The sequence below is a fragment of the Schistocerca nitens genome, chromosome 4 (genome assembly GCF_023898315.1).
Source record: "Schistocerca nitens isolate TAMUIC-IGC-003100 chromosome 4, iqSchNite1.1, whole genome shotgun sequence".
NCBI classification, from domain to species: domain Eukaryota; kingdom Metazoa; phylum Arthropoda; class Insecta; order Orthoptera; family Acrididae; genus Schistocerca; species Schistocerca nitens.
The window spans coordinates 396,053,283-396,070,239 of NC_064617.1; the positions used below are offsets into that span (position 1 = coordinate 396,053,283).

The window sequence follows — 16,957 nt, forward strand, 5'->3', positions numbered from 1 at the left end:
TTTTTTTCACTGATGACCGAATTTGGGTTTATGCCTCCGATCCTGAAACTATGGGGCAATCGGTACAATGGAAAAGCCCCCTTCAACTGAACCAAAATAAAAACTCTTTAGTTCAAGAGTAACATTATGTCCCTGTTGATCGGATTTCATTGATGCGATAGTCCATAGAGAGTTTGTCCCTGCTGGACAGACAACGGTAGAGATTGTATCGTAATGTTCTTTAAAATGTTTGCACTTGTGCTGCGGGAGAAAAGTCTACAGAAGGGGTGTGCGAAAGATGGGTTATGTAGCAAGACATGCACGACCATATACAGCGTACATTATTTACGGATTTTCGATTGCACTAAAATGACAGTTATACAAAACTGATATTCACCAGATTTAGGTCAGTGTGACACCACCCTCTTCCCCAAGACGAATAATCAGATTTGAAGTTCGGATGCATGGGCCACCAGGACCACACTATCGCATCTGTGACAGATCTGCAAAACATACAATCACGCTGTATTCGAATTATGATCACGAACGTAAGCACAGGATTGTCACTTCCAGATGGACCTAAGCTTCCAAAATGTGTGAAATGTAGGTTTTGACAGTGTTACATTGTTGTAACAGTTTCTTTAGGATTGGCAGACTTTCAGAAAACAAATTTCAAATATGAATTATAACGTAAAATTATTAGCAGACTCGCTGCCGACGTTATTACCCAGCCGTCGGCGAGGATGACATTAATCGGTGAACCCAGATCAGCTTCCTGCTCTCCTATGCTTGTGAAATAATTTTCATACTCAACCCATTTTCCAGTTGGCCAACTTTATCACGCGGCTCTAATAGCACTAATGCGTACAAGGTATTTCAAACTTTCAGATGTTTCAGAGAGGACTATCCATGGAACCCATGTCCGGAAACGTCATCCAACGACGCCACAGAGCATCCCAGTTATAGGCGCTGCCGTCCGTAAATGTCTGCATATAGAGAGTGATTCCGTAATGATGTTTCCGGCGTTCAAGGGGGATCAGGACGGATAAATGTATCGATTTGAGATAAGGGTCTCTGGTGTGGAAAGGAACGAGTCGAAAGTTAGCAGCGAAAATCATACTGATCTCTCTGACAGTGGACTGCATGTACCGGTACTGTTGTCGCTACGAATGGGGATATGACACTTTCAGAGGTGGTAGTATGGTCCAAAACAAGAAAAAATCCTAGTAATGGGTTCTAAAATGACTGTCGCTATACATCTGAAGGTACGTCTGCAGAACACAACAAAGTGTAAGTTCTGAAGTATTACCCGTTTAAGTGGAAGCTACAGTACCTCAGAAGCGAGTAAAAATATGTGCCAGAGACCTTCGTCTATTTGCATTAATATCAGATGGACGATTTCGCGCTTCATGTTAGGAGCTCGTAAATTTCGGTTCACAATAGGGAAAAGTCTCGAATATTTTACCTCATCCTGCGACAGTAGCACACAACGTTGAAAGAGAATCCACTGAAATACGGGTCAGAATGACGCCCAGCATTGTTCAGGCTGTAGGTGTGAATACATGTACAGGTACAGTAGATATGCGAAGATACATAATACATATCTTCAAAGTTGTTACCCATCTATTGCTGCGTACTTTTTCTATCAAGATTCTAAGAAGAAAGAATCTGATAAATTTATTAAGAACTGCAAGCAGGAAACATTTTATTTATGAGTAACTTCCGAACATTTTAATAAGAGTTTGTCGTTGACCGAGTCGCTAATATACGCAAGGCATGCAATGTGTTAATTAATGTTAACACTAACCATGTACATATTATCCTGTAAACAGACCAGTTCCACATCATTTCGGCTAAAGAATCATTCAGATGATCTGTGGAACTGTAACTAGCTTTCAGCATTATGCATGCATTACAAGTGTTTCGAACACAGTCCTTAAACATATTTTCGATGAGACGATTTGAAAAATAGGTTGCTGCCGTTTATTTCACAACATACGTTGCCAAAGATACTGAGCGTTTCATGAAGAAAACTTATAACATGTATTGGATGAAGATGGGCTTGAAGCAAGAAATTGAGGCTAAATGAAACATCGTGTAATTAGACTGTATGGTAAAAAAGTGGAAATGCTTGCGGAGAAGAGCGTCTACGAAAAACTTGCTGGTTGCTACAACAGTAATGTAAGAGAACTCCTGATATTTTTAGAGCGATTCAAAGAGGCGACAGAAGCATTCGAAGGCATGGAAGTATCCTACAGTTCAGTTTCTTTTTATTGGTGTATAAACCAAAAATTCATTATAACACAGGGCCTGTGGGATCAATAAATATTTGATTAGGGCCGCCTAGACAGTGTTAGCCGTGCTCACAAATCGGAAAATGAAGTTTCTATGTGCAGGCCACGTCATACACAGTCTACCGGTGACGCTGACTTCCATTTAATGTGAATGGATAGCAGTGGCGACGAATGTTTGGCGTTTCAGCCTCAAATGTGACTTGCGAAAGAAATTTGTCTGCGTGGAACGCATACGAAGCAAACTTGATCGGACACGAGTCGATGAAATCCTGGCAATTCGTTGTCATTACAATGCTTATTGAGAATAATTTCCTTTACCTGCAGTACACCCAAAGTGCTGCGCCTTCCCAATACCTCTCATACTACATTTATCGTCTAATCTTCAGGTACATTTTCTTGACGTAAAGGGAAACCCATTGACACTGGGTTGACTATACGAGGCGCATGAGGATAATAATGAAACTAACAACACAGCGTTGCCATATCGCTCGCAGTGTTGCGAGCGATCTGGCAATGCTTTGTTGTTCTACTAGTGTAGGCCGGTGTGTTCATCGTATCCAGAATCCAGATGCTCAGTCCGAGTTTCAGCTCACGAAGAGCGCTATCAGCGAAGTTATGTTTGTGCTGTGTGTTAGGAAAATGGAATAGCGGACTTCAGAGCAAAGTTATGTCATCAAGTTTTGTTCCAAACTTCGGAAATCCGCGAGTGTGGCCCTTGAAAGTTGAGGATAGGCTTACTTGGAACATTACCTATAAAGAGCATGGACGTCGCTCACAGAGATCTTCAACTTTAAAAACCGACGAAAACATCGAACGTGTGCTTACTCGTGAGAGATCAGACCTCCAGGACAAACTGTCAACTAAGTGCATTGCAAAGATGTCCTTGAAAGGCTCAGGAAAAAGGTGAATCGATCGAGACCGCATATTGCAGACAGGTGGTTACTTCCATTTTTGACCTCAAAAGGCGTTAAAGTTGTTTCACCCCCCCCCCCCCCCCCCCACTACTCAGTTGGTCTGAGTTCTTGTGACTTTTTCCTTTTCCTGAAATAGAAGAATGCCTTAAAAGGACGTCAGTTTGGGGCTGTGGAGAGCATTCAAAAGAATGTGACTGATATGCTAAAGGCCCTACCAGTTGAAGCCTTTCAGCGCTGCTATCAATTGTGGGAACGACGACACCGAACAATTTTGCCGGGGGGGGGGGGGGAGAAAGGCTGTCTAATTGCTTTTCTTACACTACTCGTAGAACTTTAACAGCAGCATTTAGCATGCAGTATGAAGGCTACCGAAAGTCAACTATGATCAAGTTAGAGAAGGCCAACTTCTACAAACTAGAGAACTACACACCTAACGGGGTACTGTGTTTTTCATCTTTACTGTGTTTGTTTATGTTTCGCACTATTGTTAGGCCGGTATTACACTATCAAATTTCTTTGTCAAAGATTTGATCAAAGATGTGATCAAATATTCCGTCAAATATATTTGACAAAGATCTTTGACGTAGCCTTAGAAGGGGTATTACACTGTCATCAAATTTTTCGTCAAAGTTCAAGATGGCTGACAACAACTTGTTATTAACCGCAGCAGTTGCACGTACCGCATTGTACTGTGTACACATGCGGTAAAGAAGTGTGGGGGGGGGGGGGGGAGAAAGGAACCATACATACGAGGTTGACAGTCTTAAATTCCTGGGATTACAACTTGATAATAAATTCAGTTGGGAGGAGCACACCACAGAAATGCAGAAACGCCTTAACAAATCTGTATTTGCGATTCGAGTGTTAGCAGACGTAGGCAACATAAAAATGAAAAAGCTTGCATACGTTGCCTACTTTCATTCCATAATGTCATATGGTATAATATTTTGGGATAAATCTTCAAGTCAAACAAAAGTTGAGTCCAAAAGCGTATAATACGTATTATTTGTGGCGTAAATTCACGGACGTCCTGTAGAAACCTCTTCAAAGAACTGGGTATACTAACTACTGCCTCTCAGTATATTTACTCCTTAATGAAATTTGTCCTAAATAATATATCTCTTTTTCCAGCAAACAACTCAGTTCATACATACAATACCAGGAACAAAAATGATCTGCCCAAGGACTTAAAAGCACTTACTTAGTTCAAAAAGGGGTCCACTACTCAGGATCACAAATCTTCAATAATTTGCCAGCAAACATAAAAAATTTAGTTACAAATAAAGATCAGACTTACTAGTGGCCAACTCTTTCTACTCCATTGACGAAATTTTTAATAGAAGCAAATGATGTATTGTATTTATTCATACTATTAGTATTGTTATTTCAGCTTAAAAAAAATTGACATGTTCCACATCCACAAGGATCTCCTCAGCACGGATCTATGGAACGAAAAACTAATCTAATCTGGGTGAAGCCGTGGGTTTTACGACGACGCGATAAAAGCATTCAACAAAACTTGTTACGTGAGCTTACAGTGGAAGACGTAAAGTCGTACATCGATTACTTAAGAATGGATGAGCATATATTTCTGTATGCGCTCAGTGAAGTGTATCCACATATCACGAAGCACAATATTAACTTAAGAACTGCTACATCTTCAGAAGATAGGCTCACTGTAACACTCCAATTCCTTGCTACAGGAGAGGGTTATGTTATGTTATGTTATGTTATGTTAGGTCAGGTCAGGTCAGGTCTCCAATCTTCTTAATCTATTTTTGTATTCAGGGTGCCTCACGTTGTAAAGCGCCTCATTAGCTTCATACATCTATATTAATTTTGTAGCTATCGGCACACACCAATTGTATTTACCGGCAATGTTTATAAAAACACTACAGACGACAGAACGCTGCAGCGATGCTAGCGCTCCATGTGGTAACATGTCACATTGCAGTGAACAGAAGACAAGCGATTTCTTTGATCAAATCTACAGTGCGGCCCTAGATTTGATCAAATATTGGACGACATTTGACAAAGATGTTGGACAAATAAATTTGATAGTGTAATACCGGCCTAAGACATACTTAGTGTGGTGTCACCGCCAGACACCACACTTGCTAGGTGGTAGCTTTAAATCGGCCGCGGTCCATTAGTACATGTCGGACCCGCGTGTCGCCACTGTCAGTGATCGCAGACCGAGCGCCACCACACGGCAGGTCTCGAGAGACGGACTAGCACTCGCCCCAGTTGAACGGACGACTTATTTGCAGAGCAGATAGTTAGAATAGCCTTCAGCTAAGTCAATGGCTACGACCTAGCAAGGCACCATTAGCATTACATTGCATGTATCTACAGAGTCTCACTTGTATCGTCAAGAGCGATGTACAACAATGATGGATTGAAGTTAAGTATTCCAGCAGCTACGTACTTTTCTTTATAGCATTCATTACGTATCCTGTTTCAGACCTCACGCCAGCCTGCGTGAGTTAACGCGTGCATTCGGCCTCCTCAACCAAGTAGTGTGCGTAGTGTTGGCTAACTGCTAACACTACACTTACATGTAAGAAATGCCGCTCTAGTACGATGCGCTTATCAAGCTTTTTCGAGAAACTTCAATTTGACGAGTCTGGTGATTAACATAGATTGCCGCACTTGAATGTGCGTAAAACAACTGTCCAGTTTAAAACCTGAATGATTAATACCGTGACAGACCATCTCGGCATTCACCAAAATTCTGAAAGTTTAGAGTTTTTGACCGTATCCCCATCACAGCACCGAGCGAGGTGGCGCAGTCGTAAAATACTACCCTCGCGTTCAGGACTGCGGTTGTTCGAATCCCCGTCCGGCCGTCCATGTTTAGTCTTTCCATAGTTTAGGTAAGCCGATTAAGGCAAATGCCAGAAGCTCCCTTTGAAAAGTACATTGTCGCTTTCTTTTCCTTAGCTTCTACAGCCAGAGTTAGCGCTCTGAATTGAATGATCTTGTCGCCGAAATTACGTTATACTCTTAATTTTCCTTCCTTCCTTATTACATCGCGGTATTTCTTTGTATGCCCATGGATACTCTGTCATTCTTTGCTTGTTTGAATGAAATTGTTACCGTTTATGTACAGTAGTTGAAAGATCAGACTTATTACAGTGAAGATGTTTATGGCAAAGAGGAGCCTGATCGATGCAGCTTTGTGGCCTTTGTCGATCTCTCCCCAAGTCTTGGCGTCGAATCTACTGGCAGCATGGACTATAAACAGCCAGTAATACATGGGACAGCCTCTTGTGCTTGTAGCACACTCAGGCGTGGTCTTAAACTTGTAGGCTGGCTGTAAGATATCCAGGCTGCCCGAGAATTAATTCCAGTTTGGGAAACGCTGGTAGAATACATACAGAATTACAGAAGAATATTCGTTTATTGTTTACTTAGCCTTAAGAGATCAGGGCCTTCATCTGCATCTACGTGATTACTCTGCTATTCACAATAAAGTGCCTGGCAGAGTGTTCAGTGTACCAGCTTCAAGCTGTCTCTCTACCGTTCCACTCTCGAACGGCTCGCGGGAAAGACGAGCACTTAAATTTTTCTGCGCGAGCCCTGATTTCTCTTATTTTATCGTGATGATCATTTCTCCCTATGTAGGTGGTTGCCAACAGAATGTTTTCACAATTGGAGGAGAAAACTGGTGATTGAAATTTCATGAGAAGATCCCGTCGCAACGAAAAACGCCTTTGTTTTAATGATTGCCACTCCAGTTCACGTATCATGTCTGTGACACTATCTCCCCTATTTCGCGATAATACAAAACGAGCTGCCCTTCTTTGTACTTTCTCGATGTCATCCGTCAGTCCCACCTAATGCGGATCCCACACCGTACAGCAATACTCTAGAATAGGGCGGACAAGAGTGGTGTAAGCAGTCTCTTTATAGACCTATTGCACCTTCTAAGTGTTCTGCCAATGAATCGCAGTCTTTGGTTTGCTCTACCCACAATATTATCCATGTGATCGTTCCAATTCAGGTTATTTGCAATTTGTATTTAGTTGAATTTACAGCCTTCAGATTTATGTGACTTATCGCGTAATCGAAATTTAGCTGATTTCTTTTAGTACTCATGTGAATAACTTCACACTTTTCCTTATTCAGGGTCAATTGCCACTTGTCGCACCATACAGATATCTAAATAATTTTGCAAGTCGTTTTGATCATCTGATGACTTTACAAGACGGTAAATGACAACATCATCTGCAAACAATCGAAGACGGCTACTCAGATTGTCTCCTGTGTCGTTAATATATATCGGGAACAATAGAGGGCCTATAACACTTCCTTGGGGAACGCCAGATATTACTTCTGTTTTACTCGATGACTTTCCGTCTATTACTACGAACTGTTGATGTATCGCCTTTTGGCTTTTGTCTCGGGTTCTTTGGCTGACATTTGTTTGACGATTTTTGTGGCGTTTCACCAGCATGATGGCTGGCTTTGTCAAAGCTCCACCCTCCATCGCTGGTTACAGGCTGGAGCTCTGTACCCCATCATAAGTCTGCAACACCACCAGGCGTCGTTTTGTTTTGCAGTGGGCATGAGGACCTGGCCTATTGTGTGTAGGAAATTAAGCAGAAATTTCACTGTATGTGGGCTGCTCTATTCTGTTCGAACCTGTGTTTTTTCAGTACTAGGCCTCTTTTTGCAAGTATGGGAAGAATCAGTTTCGCAGCATGGCAGAGTATTATTCAGTGGTTATAGTGGAATAGAAGAAAAATGAAGCTGTGGTTGCACGGCCTGGCATAGTGACCAATACCCATTTTCCTTGTATGTTTCTTCCGTGTCCTCTATTTGCAGTTTCTTTGTAGTCTTGAACTGAATACTCTGTTCCTCTACAAAGCAGCTTGAATGAAAGCAAGAGTCGTCTGAAAACCACCTTTGCATAACACAGCCTCTACTTCCAATGCTCAATTTACAGGCTGTGGCTATTAGTGGAGCATTTACACCGTTCTTAGGAATTGCACATTGGTGATATTATAGCTTGACAACATTCCTGGTCACCCGAATCGCACAATGTGTTCACCTACGTTGACAGCCACTGGAACATGCCAGTGCTTGCAGCAATACATTTCCAGGCCATAAGAGTTTACACAGAAACACTATGATCGTGAAATGGATGGAATGAACAGATGCGGGATACATACCAGAAAGTTGAAACACGATTTTGAATATATAATTTAAAAACAATTCTTTCGAAAATTGGTAAGAGCAGTATGAAAATACTGTATACTAGTTTCAACCAGACTGACAATCATATTCAAGTTTTTGGTCACTTGTAATGCATACAGCAGTATGAGGAATCCACACTTATAAACTCAAAGTGTAATGTACTTTGACAGATGCCGTGGAAGAATGAGTATTGAGAGTGAGCAATTAAATAAAAAATAAATATGTTGCGTGCTATAGCTTTTTAACTTCCATTCACACTCACCCCTCCTACTATTACTCCTGCTACACTCATCTGTAATATTTTGTCTCACCTCTACTTTATTGTTGTTGTTTCAGTTTGTTGACTTGGGCATTGTTACGAGTATTGAAGTAAACCATAAAAATGTGGAGAGTGCACGCAAGGGCCAAGAAGTATGCATCAAGATAGAGCCAATTCCCGGAGAAGCTCCGAAGATGTTTGGTCGTCATTTTGATGAGAAGGATTTCCTAGTCAGCAAGGTTAGTACTACTATATGACTTAATATTGTACAACATACCATATACTTAAATTAAGGACACATGTTACCCAGAAATGTTGTAACATACTCATTGGTGTCTTTTTGCTCCATTTATATTGATTGTTTATTCAGTTTATTGAGTTATAGAATATTTATTAGGTGTCAAAAATACCAGCTTAGTTACTAGACAGGTCTGGCATCAAAACTGGTGAAGTATGACTGCTGTGTAAGGTAAGTCCTTGTAATGAATGTCAGTTTAGAATGGTTTGACACGAGTAAATGTATTCAGAAAGCAAGCTTTCATCCTCTGTGACTGAGATAGCGGTAATAACAAATATGAAGAGACTTGCCCTGAGCCTAAAAGGCTGCTAGTGAACTGAAGATATGGTAGAGGGAAGCTAATTGCCTGAAATGTAAATTATTGAAAAATGCATTCAACTAATGAACATCACATAAGACAGATAAGTTGTTTCCAAGGAGGAAGTATGCTAGAAATATCTTACAACTAAAATATCACTACAAGTTTTTAATATGGTACAACACACTGAAGCAGAAAACATTATGTAAAACTCAGAAATTACCAGCTTTCCTTGATAAGGACAAACTTCTGTGGGTTGCCAAATTAACAGGGAACAGAAAAGTATCTTTGCTGAATATCTACTTTGTTGGTCCTTATTTGTAAACTGGAGAAGTGAAAAACATAATGATTGCAATGTATTTTGTGAAAGGGCCTCAAATGGTGCAATGTATTGGTGTGTTGCGATTTATCTTTATCTATATATACTTCACAAGCCACCTTATGGTGTACAACTGAGGATACTTAACACAATCTGATCAAAAGTATATTAACATCTACTAGTGGACATTAATGTGGTACATGTCAACCTTTGCCTTTATGGCAACATGAACTGTACCGGGGACACTTCCTGTGAGATGTCTGAAGGGCTGTGGAGAAATGGCAGCCCATTCTTCCTAATTAACAGATCCAGAGAGGTCCTTGGATGTCGAGGTTTGGAGCAAAGTCAATATTCTAACTCATCCTAATGGTGTTCTGTAGGGTTCAGGTCAGGACTTGGGGCAGGCCAGTCCATTTCACAAATATTATTGTCCACAAACCATTGTCACATACATGTTACTTTATGATAAAGCTGCATTTGTCATTCTCGCACAATCGGTCATCGTCGTCATCTAACTGTTCCTCTACTGTACACACTACCAATGCTGTAAAATGTGTTAAAGACCCCACACTGTGACACCACCACCATATCCATACTTGACTGTTGGCCCTACACATACCTGCAGGTAACTTTTTCCAGGTATTCAACAAACCCAAATCTTTTCATCTGATTTTGACAGGGTATAGCGTGATTCGTCACTCCACTTCGGCTTACGAAGAGCTTTCGATCATTGTAAACCACTCCTATTAACTCCCTACACACAGTAGTCATGCTGTTTGGATTGCTGGTAACAATTTGGGGATTATGATTGATTTCTTTTGATTATTTCATGCGATAGTTTACAACCACTGTCCACACTGCTAGATGGTCCTTATCCGTCAGTACATATGATTTAGCTGTGGTCATTCCTTCATGTTTCCACCTCACAGTCTTATAACCAACTGTGATCTTTATTGATGGCTCTGGAAGGGTTTAAATGTCTCCAATAGACCTGTTACTCAGGTGACATCCAGTGTTAGACTAAGTTCAAATTCGCAGTTCTCCTGATTGACCCATTCTGTGTGTTTGCTTTTGTACTGACAATGCATTACTCTCCACCTCCTTTTATACTGATAGATCCTCCTCTTGTGACAGGAAATAGTCAATTCCCCTTTGCTTAGGAGTTTCCGAATACTTTCGAGCAGGTAGAGAATGTACTGCTGTCATTTCTCCCATTTCCTGTTCAATTTGCAAATGGTTTACGGCGAGAATGGTTGTTGGTAAGCATACATGTGGCCCGAATCTTCCTAATTGTACCTTAGTGGTCTTGTCCGAGGTGTTCAGGTGGATGAAAGCAATATATTTGACTTGTCTAGGTAAGCAAACTGTCAGAACTTAAACTGTAGACCACACTGTGATGCAAAAGACCTCTCTTGCTGTGTGTGCTGCTAGAGTTGGCTGAACATCTCCATGAAGAAGATGATAATTGGTTTTTGGGGTGCTCAAGTGTGGTCATCATTGCCAATACAAAGCCCCAATTTTTACACAGTCGACTTTTTTCACAATCCAATCTAGTCACTGTAACAAGTGATGAAGACGATGACGATGAAGTGATGAGAACAATACAAACACCCAGTCCCTGGGCAGAGAGAATCCCCGACCCAGCCAGGAACTGAACCTGGGACTCCGTGATCATCTCCGGGATGCTTTTGTACTTACTAAATTAACATGTAATAAATGTACTGTTCTGATTTTAACCTTCCCTACTTCCACTGTCATTCATATGTGGTACGGATCCTAAACTGATGAGCAATATTCAAATATTGGTTGAGTGGGTGTCTGTCAGTCAACAGACGAGGTCGGTCTGTATACTTTTGTGCTGTACTTGTCCCTTCACATTTCCTCTTCACTATCACATCAGAAACAGTGGACCTGAGAATGTTTACGAGTGTGGAAATCTCTTGTACAGATGTATGACACAAGTGACACCTAATCATACGACCACATTCGAAGTCCGTGAGTTCTGCGCAGCACCTCATTCTGCTCTCTCACGATGTCTTAATGACTACTGAGGTCGCTGATATGGGGTACCCGGCAGTAGGTGCCAGCACAATGCACCTAATATGAAAAAAGTATGTTTTAGGGGGTGTCCGGATACTTTTCATCACTACTAAAATACACATGTGATGTCTTCATATCTAAAGCGTCTGCTGCTTTGAACAGCGTCGCTCATAGATGAATAATGTAGTTGACCTATTATCAGTAGTCCATGAGGAAAGGTCTCAATCTGTCACTTTCCAAATCTTCTGTGATTTTCTGTAGGAAAAAATGCCGAAAGTACGCAACGAATACAGAAAGCTGAGAGACCTTTCAGATTTAACATTCATGCATCGGTTTAGGTATTAGGGCTTCTTCTGGACGACAGACTATCCTGATCAAACACGTTAATCATATTGGTACAAAAACAGAAAAAGCTCTCAGTGTTTTACTTGCTGCCAGTCGAGCGTAGAGAGTAGCCCAACTGGACATCCTCACCATCTTGTTGTACAGAGTGATAATCTCTGAAATGGTCTCAGAAGTTTTCTTTTAGCAAATTCTTTATAGCATATACTGCAAAAACTAAGTGTACTTTAATAACGGGCGATTAGGTAGTGGTGCCTAGAAGCATTGACGTCGCCACGAACTTACACCCTTCTAGTAGGAAGTGAAGATTTGCCTCTTGACACCTGTAGAGAACTACTACCTAAAAAGCGTCAGAAGATCCGTAATAATTAATAATCCTGTCATGGCTAAACCTCAGCTTTTGGCAGACAGAGGATACCCAGAAGAAAGCAAACTTACACAATTGTTAGTGATAAGCGTTGCCTCACATTCGTATTTCCTTTGACACGGAAGTAAAGATTATGAAACAATAGTCTGTCATAATGATGTCTCTTACTTATTAGTCAGACTAGGTCAACAGTTACCAATAGCCCCCAGGAGGTCCACAACTCTCTTGTGGATACGTGGTTGGCGAGCACGGGACCCTAAGCTAGTGCGGCTCTTTTTCCTTTCCGGGCTGCATACCTTCCTTTTCCACATGCATCCCCCCCCCCCCCCCCCACACACACACACACCGCCTCTTCCCTTCCCCTTCTCCCTCTTTGAGAGTATGTTCCGTACCTACGTCCGGAAATGGAAGCTTGTAACTGTAAGACATTGTTTCTCTTCTTTGCTTTCTGTGCTGGAAAGTCTCCGTCCTCCCTTTGTCCTTTCTTCCTTGCATCTTCTCTTCACATTCTTCTCCGCTGCGTCGTTTGAGACCTCTCTTCTTCCCTTTCTTTGTTCCTCTTTTCTTTCCTCCTTGCGCGTGTCTGAAGGCCGACCCACGCGTAGACGGTGACGGGGTAACGCGTAATTCCCCGCCCTGGGTAGACAGGTAGGACACGTATGTACCCCCTGGTACAGGCCAGGCCCACGGAGGGGTGATTATCCGAGCTGGTACCTTCTAATGTGCCGATTGGTCCCTCCGTCCGTTTCTCAGGAGGTGTGACCTGAGGTGTGAACAATCACCTAAGGCGTGAGTGTCCTCAGAGGGGGGGCCCCCACGAGGAAGGAGCGCACCATCGGAGACGCTGGTAATCATGGGGGATGCTTTCGCAATGGTTTCCTCTACGTCTACAACTTCTGCTCACAAGCGAAAGTTCGATGAGTCTCAGCCACGCATAATTCTTCCATCAGTGCCACAGTTCATAGTTGTTTCTCGGTCTGACGAAGGTCTAGACTTCTCCACAGTCAACCCTTTCATTATTCATAAGGTGTCAACGCAATTGCAGGTCCTGTAAATTCTTGTTCCCGATTACGAAATGGCACCTTGTTAGAAACAGTCAGTGCCCTCCAGGCACAAAAATTTCTGCGAACTCCTCTGCTACACACCTTCCCTATCAGGGTGGAAGCGCACTACACATCTGCTACACACCTTCCCTATCAGGGTGGAGGCGCACTGAACTTTAAATTCATCACACGGGGTGGTTTATACATGCTCACCCGACCGATTGTCCTACGAGGAAATTCAAAATTACCTGTCTGACCAGGGCGTAACGGCTGTACGTCGAGTCATGAAAAGCGTTGACAAGGACTTGGTACCAACCCGTACTCTCTTCTTGACGTTTGACAGAGTTCAACTTCAATCGAACATTAAAATGGGATATGAGATAATTTCAGTTCGCCCTTACATCCCCAACCCTACGTGTTGCTATCGGTGCAGAGGTTTAATCATTCCAGCCAGTCGTGTTCCAATCCGGCCAAATGCGTTACATGTCTCAGGGATGCCCGTGAGGGTGATTGTCCACCTCCATCCCCTCGTTGCATCAATTGTGTGGGCGACCACGCTGCTTCCTCTAGAGATTGCCCTATTTTCAAAGATGAACGAATTATTCAGGAAATCCGAGTGAAGGGAAAGATGTCTACATTCGCTGCTCGTAAGATATTCGCCAGTCGAAAGCCCACTGTGCCCCCAGCAGGTAAATATACCACTGTCCTTGCATCTCCTCAGCCTACTAAGGAGGCAGCCACTCAGACTTGCGATCTCACGTTTAGTGCCAAGGTCGTCAGGTCGGCCAGCGCAAAGATCGCCCGTTCAGCCTCCCCACTATCACCTGCTCACTCTACGGCTCACCCTTCATAGGCTCCTGCTAAATCACGAGCCCAAAAATCGGACGCCCGGACTTCCAAAAAAGAGCCTACTCGCGAAGATTTTTTACATTCCCCGACTTCACAACCATCGATTCCTCCCTTATTTCAACGTCCAGTTCAAAGAAGGCTCATAAGAAATAAAGTTCCTCTCCTCCTCCGCCACGGCGTGTCTCATCTACAGCGCCATCCGGCGGTAACCGCCCTTGGCCGTCTTCAGTGTCGCCGAGGCGCAACGCTGGCGGCCGATCAACCGGCTGATCGTTGGTGGCAGGAGCTGCCCCCGAACAGCGTATGGATCAGGGTCTTCTCTGCCTTTGGCTGAATGCCGTTCCACGCTGTCGGCCGCCGGCTCTCAGCGGTCGTTGAGTTGACAGCAACTGTGGTAAGATTCTTCCCTTTTCTGTCCACCCTATGTCAATTATCCATTGGAATATCTGCTGCATTCGAGCCAATCGGGATGAATTGTCGATCCTACTCCCCAGTCGTCTTCTGTCTTCAGGAAACAAAGCTGCATCCCCACGATCACTTTGTTTTCCCTCATTTCCAGTCAGTCCGGTTTGATCCCCCCCCCTCTGTTGATGGCCCTCCGGCACATAGGTGACTTATGATTCTTATCCCTGATACTGTCCATTATCACCCCATTCCCTTAAAGAGTTCCTTCCAAGCTGTCTCTGTCCGTCTTTCCCTTTCTGGATACACCTATCTTTGTACCATATACATTCCATCGTCCACACCGATGGCAAGAGCTGATTTCCTTAATCTCGTTGGTAGCCCCCCCCCCCTCCCCCATTTGCTGGTTGGGGACTTCAATGCCCACCACCCGCTTTGGGGATCTCCACGACCAATTTCTCTCATTTGGACCTTTCGGTCGGTACTGTTCAGCTAGCTCTCCACTTTGAATGGTTCGCTATTGCTGATACACACTCGAATGACCATTTTCAATGTATCCTTAGATTACAACCACAACTGCCATCTATGCGCCCAAGACGCTGGAAGTTTTCCCAAGCCGATTGAACACTTTTCTCCTCTCTAGCGACATTCGATGACCGTCCCTTTCCTCGCTTCGACGAGCAGGTCTCTCATTTTACGGAAGTCATTCTTACAGCCGGCGGAGCGTTCAATACCTCACACCTCCGATTTGCCCCGGCGCCCCCTAGTTCCTTGGTGGAACGAGGTGTGCCGTGACGCAATACGAGAACGGAGACGTGCTCTTCGCGTTTTCCGCCACCATCCTACGTTGGCCACCTGTATCCGCTATAAGTAGTTACGTACGCGATGCCATCGCATCATCCGCGATGGCAAGAAGGCAAGCCGGGACTACTTCACCAGTTCCTTTAACACCTTCACTCCCTTCTCAGTAGTTTGGAGTCGAATTCGACGGTTATCCGGCACGTCTAGTTTCTCCCCGATCACTGGGCTCACTGTCGCCCATGACACCTTTGTGGACCCAGTCGCAATTTCTAACTCATTGGGTTAACACTTTGCTGAGATTTCGAGCTCTTCAAATTACCCGCCAGCCTTTCTCCCGAAGAAACGAGCAGCGGAAGTGCGACCTCTTGCTTTCTCCTCTCAAAATAGCGAAAGCTATAATACTGTTTTGTCTATGCGGGAACTTAAGCGTGCACTCTCTTCTTCTCGCACTTCCGCCCCAGGACCGGATGGCGTCCACGTCCAAATGTTGCTGCATTTATCATAGTGTAGTGTGCGTTACCTCCTTTGCCTTTATAATCGAATTTGGGCCGACAGTACCATCCCCAGAAGATGGCGGGAAGCTATCGTCATTCCTGTTTCGAAACCTGGAAACGACAAACATCTCCCCTCTAGCTATCGCCCCTTATCTCTCACGAGTAGTGTATGTAAGGTTTTGGAGCGTATGGTGAATTGCCGTTTAGCCTGGTGGCTGGAGCCCCGAAACCTTTTAACACCTGCGCAATGCGGTTTCCGAAAGCATCGTTTTGCAGTTGATCATCTTGTTGCTCTCTCCACTTATATCATGAACAATTTTCTCAGGAAACGCCAAACGGTAGCAATATTTTTTGATCTGGAGAGAGCATACGATGCCTGTTGGAGGACATGCATCCTCCGCACACTGTTCTCTTGGGGCTTTCGAGGTCGGCTACCCCTTTTTATTCGTGAATTTATGACAGAGCGCACATTTAAGCTGCGGGTAAACACTCCTTTCTTCCGTACTTTCTCCCAAGAAAATGGGGTGCCCCAGGGCTCCTTGCTAAATGTTGTACAGTTTGCCATCGCCATAAGTCCAATTATGGATCGTCTCCTTCCTGATGTCTCGGGCTCCCTCTTTGTCGACGGTTTTGCTATCTGCTACATCTCTCAACGGACCAGCCTTCTTGAATGACTTCAAGGATGGCTCGATCGCCTCCACTCATGGAGCATCGAAACCGGCTTCCGATTTTCTCCCAGTAAAACAGTCTGTGTAAATTTTTGGCGTCGTACCGAGTTTAATCCGCCTTCCCTACAGCTAGGCCCTGTCGACCATCCGTTCGCGATCGTCGCTAAACTCTTGGGACTTATGTTTGACAGAAAACTGTGCTGGTCCTCCCACGTTTCATATCCTCCGGCTCGCTGTCTGCGATCCGTCAACACCCTCCGTGTTCTGAATGGTACGTCCTGGGGAGCGGACCGAGTGGTGATTCTCCTCCTGTTTCTCGCCTTAACGTGCTCTAAATTGGACTATGGCAGCCTAGTTTACTCCTCTGCTCGGCCGTATATTCTTCGGC

At 43.7% G+C, this 16,957-nt stretch overlaps 1 protein-coding gene across 2 annotated transcripts in view; it reads left to right on the forward strand.

The window, feature by feature from the left end:
• The window catches only part of LOC126253437 (eukaryotic translation initiation factor 5B), a 432,003-nt gene that overhangs the window by 357,248 nt on the left and 57,798 nt on the right, over window positions 1–16,957 (forward strand). For both annotated transcript variants that reach the window (XM_049954783.1, XM_049954781.1), the window contains exon 20: window positions 8,726–8,887. In XM_049954783.1, the coding sequence (XP_049810740.1) occupies window positions 8,726–8,887 (162 nt within the window). The remainder of the gene's footprint in view (window positions 1–8,725; window positions 8,888–16,957) is intronic.